The 11,873-nt window shown below is 37.8% G+C and overlaps 1 protein-coding gene across 1 annotated transcript; it reads right to left on the bottom strand.

The window, feature by feature from the left end:
* Positions 1–667: 667 nt before the first annotated feature.
* On the bottom strand, positions 668–10,499 carry LOC127661377 (vomeronasal type-2 receptor 1). The gene is made up of 6 exons (XM_052152033.1): positions 10,258–10,499; positions 8,218–8,509; positions 6,272–7,150; positions 5,777–6,004; positions 5,379–5,502; positions 668–1,758 (listed from the first exon to the last, which is right to left on the bottom strand). Exons 1-6 carry the CDS (start codon positions 10,497–10,499, stop codon positions 668–670), a joined length of 2,856 nt encoding a protein of 951 aa, XP_052007993.1.
* Between the last annotated feature and the right edge of the window lie 1,374 nt (positions 10,500–11,873).

Here is an 11,873-nt window from a genome sequence, read left to right as displayed (position 1 = left end):
AACTAAGCTAAACGACTAGCTTTGTACTTCCCCAACTTTCTGACGTCAGACACATTTGAACACATGAAAACCCACATTAACATGCAAACGATGCCTATTCGTCATTAAGAAACTTGGCCCACCCAGTAATAGTGAAGTAAAAGGCAGTAAGTAGGATAGATACGTTTTCTCTACATGAGTAAATGTGGAAAAGTCTTTCAAATATTGTGCTGTTCATGGCTGTGTATAGCACCTGCTGCTCTGCATATCCTCATGAAGGATCCCAGTGTTAAAAAGAGTTGTGGTGTTTAACAAGGCCACTGATCATTTAAATGTGATCTTAACCATTTTGTGGCCTATAAAAGATTGTTTTCTAAACCACAATGTAATGCCAGATTTGCAACGAGGCTGTTATTGAAGAATTGGAGTTTAATTCTTAGAGTCAGAGAGAGGTTGTAATATGTAATAAAAATGTGTATGTCAACGTAAAATCGTTGTTAACATTATTTGGAAAAAAATGACTGATAATGCATGATATGACCCCTTCAAAACCTTTTACTGTTATTACTATATGTTTTAGATCTGGAATATACATTTATATTAAAGATCCTGAAGATATGGTGAAGACCAATAAATAAGACTTTTACATTCAGAATGATACAGTAGATAGATTTTTGGGGGGCTGGCTTCAGTCATCTAGAGACACAGTGGACACAGTTGTTCCATTGTGATTAGCAGTGCTGCTGGCGGTGGAGAGAGATACAGAGCTTCCATTGACGGCCATGTCACGAGATTTAGGTCTCGGAATCATCATCTCCTCTTTGTTCCTCTCTGGCTTGATAAGCAGAACATAGCACTTCGGGATGAAGATACATGCCAGCAGACCGAAGCTGGAGGCCAAAATCGCAAAGATTTGCACCGCCACCATGAATTTCCCCCGTGTACTCAGGTAGGCTGGCACGAATGAGATCCAAACGATGAAAAAGACCAGCATGCCAAAGGTCACACATTTGCCCTCGCTGAAGTGGTCTTCTAACTTTCGTGCCATGAAAGCAAAAGCGAAAGTCAGCAGAGCCAAAAGAATGTCATAAGCAAAGATGGAGCAGATGAAGATGATGTTTCCAGGGTCGCACTCCAGGATGATCTTAATGTTCTGGGCAGCTGTATTCTTCACTGGTTGTGGGGGAAGCAGAATCAGCCACACGGTGCAGCCCACCACTTGGATCAGTGTGCACACGAACATTATCGCTCTCTGGTGCCTGGGATGTATGGGATCCACGTCATTCATCTGTGGCACAGCTGGGGCGATGACGGCAGTGTCAGGGCTCTGCTCAGAGGCTGTTGCTGCCGCTTTGGCCTTCTTGGCAGCAGTTTTGACAGCTTTTACTGCTCTGGCTCTCAGCATAAGCAGAGCGGATTTTCCCATGAGTGAGGAGAGGACTAGAGCAAAACCCACAGCCAGTGCCACCTGACTGGTCATGCAAGACCACTTTTTAGGCTCTCCCAGGAATGCAATGGAGCAAAGGAAGGTGATCACCAAACCCAGTAGCAGGGTGAAGCTAAGCAGTGGGTCATTGACTTTCACCAGAGGTGTGTTAAGGTGCATCAAGAAGACAATTGCAACTACAATTGTCACAAGAGCCCCAAAAGCAGATATTATGATCAGTGTGATCCCAAGAGGTTCGGCAAAGTCCAGGAATTCAATGGCCTTCGGCACGCACTCATCATGATTGGCATTGGACCAGTAGTCCTCACCGCACTGGATACAACCTCTTGCATCTGTTGGAAATGCACAAGTGATTGAAACTGACTATTTAGCACATTTTCAAAAGAATAACTTCTTTAACAAAATGTTTGGTCTTGGTACAGATGTATCCAAATCTAAACATTTTAATTAAAAAGAAATACAAGATATTAAAGTTGAAGTGTATACATTTTTCAATGTTAAAATTCTTTCTCCTTTCCTAAATTAATATGCATAGTAATAATGATGTGAGTTTGGGGTAGGTCTGTTGTCTATTGTTCATCTACAATAACACCATCCAAATGGTCAGAAACATATAGGTAACCATAGACAACCAACTCAATTTCACCAACCACATTTCAAAAACAGCCTGATACTGTAGATTTGCGCTCTACAACATTAGGAAGATAAGACTCTTCCTCTCTGAACATGCCACACAACTGCCTTTTTCAGTCTATTGTCATATCTAGACTGGACTACTGTAATGCTCTTTTAGCTAGCCTTGCTGCATGTGCAATTATGCAATTTAAGACTATTAACAATTTGACAAGTTGAAAAAACAAGGCAATGTGAAGGGGCCTGTTTAGTTCAGTCAGTATTGACGCTGACTACCACCCACAGAGTCACGAGTACGAATCCAAGGTGTGCTGACTGACTCCAGCCAGGTCTTCTAAGTAACCAAATTGGCCCGGTTACTAGGGAGGGTAGAGTCACATGGGATAACCATTAGTGGTTCTCGCTCTCAATGGGGCACATGATAATTTGTGCATGGATCACAGAGAGTAGCATGTGCCTCCACATGCGTCATGCACGACATGCCATGGGATAAGATGCACGGATTGACGGCCTCAGAATCAGAGACAACTGAGACTTTTCCTCTGCCACCCAGATTGAGGTGAGTATCTGTGCAACCACGATGACCAACTTGTGGGAATTGGGCATTCCAAATTGGGAGAAAAGGGGATAAAAAGAGACAATGTGAATCAGGAGATTTTAAACAGGTGAGGCAATCGTGTCATAATATATGAGGAGTCTCCAAACACTGCCTAGTCCTTCAAGAGGAAGAATCATCTGAGAGACATTTAAATTTGCCAACAGATGCTTCAGCAAATAATCCAGCACTTTGAGAACAATGTTCCCCAAAGACAACTTGGAAGGATTTGGGGCACTTGGAAGGATTTGGGGCATTTCACCCTCTACAGTGCACAATATAGTTAGAAGTACTGGTCAACCGATATGGGTTTTTTAATGGCTCATGACGATTTCCAGGGAGCAGGGTGGCTGATAGGCCGATACATTGCCGATATATAACACAATTTAATATAGTAAATAACATAAACATAAAATTGCTAAAAAAACAAAACTCTTACTTAGTACTTTATTTACTCAATTTCACACAAAAATTTGTGGACTGACTTGCATGAAAAACTTTGGTATCCTTTGGAACTTTTGATCCTGAAGTTTTGATTCTGGCTGACAGAATACGCGCTTCAGAGGATAATATTAGTTGAGTGCTCGATAGGAAGAAAACGCTAGATTTTCATGAGGTTTGTGAATTACATCTGTTTAAATGAGATATCTGCATATTTGCAAACAGTATATAATAAAAGTTTTATTGATATTTGCCTTTTATCATTAGAAAAGAAAGTTAAACGTTACAGGGAACAGCTGAGGAGAGGTTGATACAATACGTGCTTTAGAGGCAAATAAATGAGTGTTCCACATGATGCTGGATCTGCTCAAGTTGTGTGAGGTTGGTTTATTACATCTGTTAGACGAGATATGCACATATTAGCAGATGGTGGATGATATTAGTTTTATTGATATTTGCCTTTTATCATTAGACAAGACAGTTCAAAGTTACAGGGAACTGTTAAGGAGAGGGAGGGAGAATGAAACAGGCAAGCACTTTAACATCATGTGCTCAAACGCGTCTCCTGCGGCTCTGATATGTGGAACGTTTAAATGAGACTATTGTAGTAACACGATGCACGTAACAACAAAACTAACCATGACTCGAGGTTTACATGTCTCAGTCACTTTTTTGGGGCCCTCAAGAAAAAATTTGCCCAAACAGGAAAATGTATCAGCCGATGTCGATAATTAAAAAAAAGTGTGAATATGGGCCGATTATCAACATTACATCAACACTGTCCAGAAGCGTTGCTGACTTCTCTGGGCTCGATCTCATCTTAGATGGAAAATAGAACAGTGGAACCGTGTTTTTTGGTCAGTTGAGTTCACATTTCAAATAGTTTTTGAAAAATACAGCCGTCGTATTCTCCGGGCCAAAGAGGAAACGGACAATCCAAGCTGTTATCAGCATCAAGTCCAAAAGCCAGTGTCTGTATGGGCCAGGGGTGTATCAGTGCCCATGGCATGGGTAACTTGCATATCTGTAAGGGCACTATTAATGCAGAATAAGCAGAGAATGTGGGTGCTATATTGCACCTGTCTGCAGTCCTGACCATCTTCAATTGAGAATGCGTGATGCATTATGAAGCGCACAATACGGCAACGAAGACTCCGTACAATTGTGCAGCTGAAGTCCCGCATAATGGCTGAATGGAGGAAAATTCTACTTTTTAAACTTAACAAACTTGTGTCTTCAGTGCCTAAATGCTTAATAATTGTTGTTAGAAGAAATGGTGATGCTTTACAGTGGTAAACACTCACCTGAGTTTCAAATCATAATAATTTTCAAATCATCTGATTTTAAATTACTGTACATTAAAAAAAAAAGTGATCATATCATGGTTAGTTGTATTGCTTTCAATATAGCAAAAAAATACATATATATATATATATATATATATATTAGGGCTGTCGATTTAACGCGTTAATTCAGTGCAATTAATTTTACAATATAAATATGTATAATCATTATATATTGAGTTATTGTTATATGAGGGGCTTTCTCAGCAAATATTTGTATATGCGATTAATCGCGATTAATTAATCGGGATACCATGTAATAAATTCAATTAAAAATTGTAATCGATTGACAGTCCTAAATATATATATATATATATATATATATATATATATATATATATATATATATATATATATAAAATGTTGCACTCTTATCTCTGTCTTGGCTACTACTTTTCTAATACAATAGAAACTTTGTAATGTAGCACTTTTCATATTACTGTCTCCTTAGGATGAATCACTTATGTTGAATCCTTCCTCATTGTGCAAGTCACTTTGGATAAGTGTCTGCTAAATGAATACATATGAATGTAAATGTCTTTCAGTCATACCGACCAATGGTAGAAGGGGGGGTGCTTGAGGCACAGAAATTACACATTTCACCTTTAACTAAGTGTAGGTGTTCTCCTACCCCACCCAATGATTCTACTTAATCATTGATTAATTAACATAATGTTGTTTTTATTTTTCACAAGGATGCTAAAGAATTTGTTTTAAATGAAAGTGTATTTTTATTTTAGGTATTTAGGTCAACCAAAGTTCTGAAAAGGTTTATAACAAAGATAATGTAAGATATTGTTGTAGTCTGCATTTGTAACTACAAATAAGGAAGACTACAACATTTCTCATTTGTTTTTTCTTTGTCTAAAAGTGTCTTCTAAATTAATAAAGGTAAATAAACTGTCATATAAACACATGTTTATTATGATTGACTCATGACCTGTTGTGTTAGAGATCTCGCCATCTGCACAGGGGATGCAGTCAAAGCAGCAGACAGGTTCTCCCTGCCGGATACCCATCCTGGTGCCAGGCTGGCACCGCTCACTGCACACAGAGCGCGGTATCTATCACACAACAGCAGAAGACCACATGAAGCATCACATCAGTGCAGTGGAGACATACAGTTTGTTGTCAAGATTCAACTGCTGACAATGAGGGGAAAAAAGGGGGAAAAATGATCTCAACACTTGAAACAGAATGCTGTTAAAGGTAAAGCTACATTACAAGTTGACTTTGGTTTATGGTGTATCTTGTTCATGTTCCTTTCATTATTAAAGTACTATTACATGATAAAACTAATTGGCCCAAAACACCACACACATCACAAAACCTCCTCACCTCCAGAACATCATTGTTCCATATGATAGAGGCATTGTCGATTGCCATCCTCTCATCTGGGGGCGCTGTGCTGTTATAGTAACCAATGTGGTTATATATAATCCCTCCGTCTGAATCACTCTGCCAATTTAAGATTTCATAAAAGCCATCCACATCGCCATTATTGAAGAAAATCTCTTCCCCAGTGTGAGGGACATTGAATCTGAGATTTTTCAGGTAATACATCAGCTAAATGGAGAGTGCATAGTAGACATAAATGAGACAAGCCATAAAGTATAATCTATATTATTAAAATAATTATTCTGTATAATTGCAATTATTTATAAACAATTCATATATAAATCAAATTAATAGAGTTAAAAATCAAAACATAAAAATAATTCAGCAATAATGTTTATGTAAATATATAATGACTAATTAATAAATCATTATAAATACATTATACTGTATAAAGTCTGAAATAAAATGTAAATCTGTGGCCATCTGTGCACTTACCTGCCAAGGTTCGAAGTTGGTAATATCAGCACATTTGCCGCTCTCAAAAGGGCTGTTCTTTGGATCACAGTGCTCCAGGTTATGTAGGGCATGTGCCACGGCGTATACAGCCTTATACACATTATATGTAAGCCTTAACTGCGACACATCTGAGTATGTATTATTTAACTTCTTTATAATCTCAAGTCCATTGCAGAGGCCTTCTGGTGCCATTCTCGCAATGTCATGAGCCAACGTAATATTCCCTGTTTCTCTGATCAGTCTTGCTTTGGTGTTTTTCATTGCCTTTGCATAATCCAGAGTACAGTTGAAGGCTGTCTCCCAAAACTCTTCTGTCAGAGGGTCCTGATAGGGATCAATGCGCAGTAGGTGGTCTTCCAGGCCGGGTATTTCTGCACGCTTGACTGCAAACCCTAATGTGCCTCCCAGGACAGGCAGAATGTTGGGGTGGCGGGAGATGGCAGCAGATGTGATCCAGGCCTCACTGGCGATCCAGGTGCGGTTGGTGATGTTGTGATTCAATAGTTCTACCACAAGGGGGCTCAGATCCACATCAGAGGAGAACACAACAATGATTTTAGCAGTGGACTCCAGTACACTCTTCACAATGCCCTGGATGGCCTCTGGGTTGCTGATCTTGGGGAGGGTTTCAGAGAAGGAAATGCACACTCCGGCTTCCTCAACCACCTCTTTGAACCTCTTGATGCCGTATTTCCCGTAATCGTCTTCAGCAGCGATGGTACCCACCCAGGTCCAGCCAAAATGAAGCACGAGTTGTGCCATGGCCACAGACTGATGCTCATCACTAGGGATTGTGCGAAGAAAGGTGGGGTATTGGAACCTGCTTTCTAGAACTGAGCATGAGGATGCGTAACCTACCTGGAAAAAATAAAGCGTTCAGTTTAAACATGGAGAGGGAGAGACGTAGTTGTTGTTGGCTTTCTAGCTTCTACGGCCACTTAAAATACATGTTTTACCCTAATACACTACCAGTCAAATGTCTGGACACACCTACTCATTATTTTTTTTCTTCACATTTTAGAATAATAGTCTACAAATCTATGAAACAACACAAGTAGAAGTATGAAAATTATTTAGTGACCAAAATATTAAACAAATCACACTTTCTTATATTTTAGCTTCTTCAAAGTAGCCACCCTTTGTCTCGATTACAGCTCTGCACACTCAAGGCATTCTCTCATCCATCTTTTAAACAGTAATGTATGCAGGGCACTTGTTTGCTGCTCATTTATTTATTTGAAATACACTAATGAATTCGTTTTAACAAATAAGAAACTTATTTGTAGGTATAGTTTATATTTGTCCATAAAGCTAATTTCAAGCATTTAAGCATAAATCTTTAAATCAAAAGATTTTATAATAATTAGAAGTGTCATTTACAAATAAGATTGTCCGATGTGATAAAAATTTGAAATCTTAAAATAAATAAATAAATATTTTAAAACTGTCGTAAAAAGTTGAATGTAAACGTTTCGTACATTTTTTAAATGTTATGTGGCGTATCCTTGCACCTTGAATGCATCAGAGTGTACACAATGCATTAATCATTAATAATAATAAAAAAATATTCAAGGTAATATTTTTGTTTTTGTTTAGGGTTACTCTATATGTCCTGAACAAAATGTGCATTTTCCAATTAAAAAAAATATTTACATTTTTCTCACTTGACAACAAAATAGCAATCTGCATGTTAATTACAACGCATGATTTGGTGTACAAACATTTTTCAAATATTCTTACTATTTTAAAAAGAATTTTTTTACATCTTATTTTTTAAAGAAACATTAAAAATAATAAGTGTCACGTCATTGACCCAGAAACATAAATTCAGTCAAGTGTGTATAAACGTTTGACTCTTAGTGTACATTAAATCCAACAATGCATGGGATCATTAGTGATCAAACACAGTAAAAACTGAAGGGTACTTGTGGGAAATAGTATAGGCCCAGGATCCTGGCTGTGGCGATGGACAGATCAGAGCTTCCAGCCCCCACCAAAGCAGCAAGAGGGGGCCCATCCCCACAGCGATAGTTGGGCACAGCCTCGTCCTGGCCTGTCAAGAAGGTAAGGGTCCCCTCCACAGCCTTGGAAATGGTGAAGCAGGAATCATAGATGACATAACCCAGATCAGTGTTGGGTAACAGGTCCACCCTTTTGTTGATCTCTTTAATGGCAAACAGCATGGTTTGAGCCCAGCGGAAAGTACGGAAGTTAAAGCTGAGGGGGAATTCACATTATAAAAGTTATAAAAAACACAATGGGCCAGTTCCCCAGACATAAATGAATAATAGTGCTGGATTGACAGTCTGTGAAGATTATTTGATTTTCTTGTTTAATTCAACAGAGACTGAAAACAGCTCAAAGGAAAAGTTCATCTTAAAATTCATTTATTCTTTTCTATCTATCTGTCCGACCGTCTGTCTATCTATCTATCTATCTATCTATCTATCTATCTTTTCCAGTCATCAATTACTCAACCTAATGTAATTCCAAACCCATATGCTGTTATTTATTTAATAGGAGAAGATTTAAAGCATCATCACGCAGCCATCAAAGTACTGATCATAGTGACATGGCTGTCAAGCTTCCCAAAGGACAAAAAAAGAAAAGAAAAACACCATAAATATATCTCTACAGTATATTCCAAGTCTTCTAAAACATATGATAACTGTGTGAGGAACTAACTGAAATTTAAGTCGTTATTCACTGATAATCTTCCCATCCGCTGAAGCTCTGAAATATGACACAATCGTATTTATATTTTTTTTAAAATAGCGCACTGATGCGTTGCACCAGGTTTGACATCATTGGGGACAAATGCCATTGTTCCTCATATTTGTCGTACCCAAGCATAGCATACCAGTTATAATACATGGAATAGAGAAGAAGACTTGATAGCTGCAATCTAGGGGAAGATTTTCAGTGAATATCATTGGATTTCAGAAAGATTAGAATATGAAGCACAAGTTGTTAGGATTACATTTATAATTGATCTGTAGTTTTTCTGTAGCTCAACTGGTAAAGCATGGTCATTGCAATGCCAAAATCATGAGTTTGATTCCCAGGGAACATACAAACTGATAAAAACGGATTCCCTGAATGCACTGTAATAGCTTTGGATAAAAATGTCTGCCAGTTACATAAATGTAAATATAAATGTGATTTTTTTTGTTTTGTTTTTTTTTGTTCTCCTGTTTGGAGCTTGATAAGGCCCATAAGAACATTGCATGGAAAAGTGCTGCATGAACATTCTCTGAAAAGTCTCCTTTTGTGTAGGCTACCTCTAGAAAAAAAAAAAATCTTATAGGTTCAGAATAAGATGAGCGTGTGTAAATAATGCCAGAATTTAAATTTTTCATGTGATCTAGTTAAAAGTAAAACTCTTGCAATGTTATTTAATATTTTTGTATTTATCGCAATATAGTATATATATTTTCAAACGATGATTATAACCTTGTTGATGTGTCTTTCTTTTTTCTCTTAGTAGGTATCTCGATCAGGTAAAAAAAGGAATCCCTTAAGGTGTAATACCATATAATGCCACTAGATGTCCAGGCAGGCTGATTGGCACAATTAATTTTGACAAGCGTACCCACCAGTTTATGGAACATAAAATTCTCTCGGGATCGCAAACTCTAGGCTAATTATTCCTCAGACAACAATTGAATTATTTTATGATGAAAAATTATATTTATTATCACAAAGTGAAGATGCAAGAAATACATTCAAGTAGTTTCTAATTAACGGTTAAGAGTCTTTTTTCTGTTTACTTGCAGAATTATGTATTTCTCTTATAGCGGTAGTTCCGTATCAACAAGCACATCAAAAGTAGTCTATGCATTTAGGCTAGTTAAAAGATGTGAGTGCACCATTGTGACAACAAGGGTAATACAATCTCGACTTCTCTGATGATACTCTCGCTCGCGCGTGACATTAAATTTCATGTTTAAAACATGGAATCTTACCCCTCACATCCAGTAGACTCTGGAGCAGTTGAGGTGTTGCTGTCAGATGAAGCCAGACGTTGATGAACAGGGAACATACCACCAACAACTACTGTCTTCTTCAAAACATCTTTATAACCACTCAGGTTGAATTTGGCCTTGAGTTTGCAACTCGCCTCAGCATCGGTGGAGACACAGAAGAAAGAAATAACACACAGAAGTAACAAAAGTCGTCCTTTTGAACTCGATCCCGTTAATTCCATTTTAGTGTAGGAACATGGAAAAGGCACACTGCTTTGATGTGCTTGTGTTAGGAGAGGTACAGACACTATGGATTACTAACGCCTGAGTTCCCATCGTCTCTCCTGGGAATTCTAAAGATTGCGTAAGACAACTGATCAAAGCATATTTGGAATCATTGTTTTATTATGCTTTATATGTGGTTTGATTTTTTTCCTTAGTAGTACACTTTCACTAGCACAATAAAAAATAGCTCTCAATTTTTCAGTTTGTACAATATTTAAGATTCACACATTTCAATTTCATAACCAAATTACAAATTGAGTAGCCTACTCTTTAAAAAAAAAAAAAAAAAAAAAAAGGAATAATCAAATATTTTAAGTTTTATGTCATTTGTTTAAAATTAAACAATTCAATATGGTGGAATTTTATTTAAGACGTCCACTTATAGCTAGAAATTAAAAAGCTTTAAATCATGACATCTACTTGAATAACTAATTTAGTCCTATGATACTGTATCAAAATTATCACAAAATATGTTTTTCTTATTCTTATTGAGGACTATATATATATATACACATATATATACACACACACACACACACCAATCAGCCACAACATTAAAACCACCTGACTAATATTATGTAGGACTCTGCCATGCCATCTCATTCTGAGATGCTATTGTTCTCACCACAATTGTACAGAGTGGTTATCTGAGTTACTGCAGACTTTGTCAGTTCGAACCAGTCTGGCCATTCTCTGCTGACCTCTCTCATCAACAAGGCATTTCCATTCACAGAACTGCTGCTCACTGGATGTTTTTTGTTTTTGGCACCATTCTGAGTCAATTCTAGACACTGTTGTTTGTGAAAATCCCAGGAGATCAGCAGTTACAGAAATACTCAGACCAGCTCATCTAGCACCAACAATCATGCTACGCTCCAAATCACGGAGATAAAAAAAACTTCTCCATTCTGATGGTTGATGTGAACATTAACTGAAGCTCCTGACCCATATCTGCTTGATTTTATTCACTGCATTGCTGCCATACGATTAGCTGATTAGATAATCACATGGATGATTGCTGGTGCCAGATGAGCTGGTTTGAGTATTTCTGTAACTGCTGACCTCCATTTTATCCACACACAACAGTCTCTAGAATTGACTCAGAATGGTGCCAAAAACAAAAAACATCCAGTGAGCAGCAGTTCGGTGAATGGAAAAGCCTTGTTTGAGAGAGGTCAACAGAGAATTGCCAGAATGGTTCAAACTGACAAAGTCTGCAGTAACTCAGATAACCACTCTTTTCAATTATGGTGAGAACAATAGCATCTCAGAATGCTCTTCTGAGATGCAGGTTGGCACTCTTTTGGCAACACGAGGGAGATCAACACAAT

Source organism: Xyrauchen texanus, chromosome 21 (assembly GCF_025860055.1).
Source record: "Xyrauchen texanus isolate HMW12.3.18 chromosome 21, RBS_HiC_50CHRs, whole genome shotgun sequence".
Classification (NCBI taxonomy): domain Eukaryota; kingdom Metazoa; phylum Chordata; class Actinopteri; order Cypriniformes; family Catostomidae; genus Xyrauchen; species Xyrauchen texanus.
The sequence above is the reverse complement of the archived record's forward strand: the minus strand, read 5'-3'. Positions and strand labels throughout refer to the sequence as shown.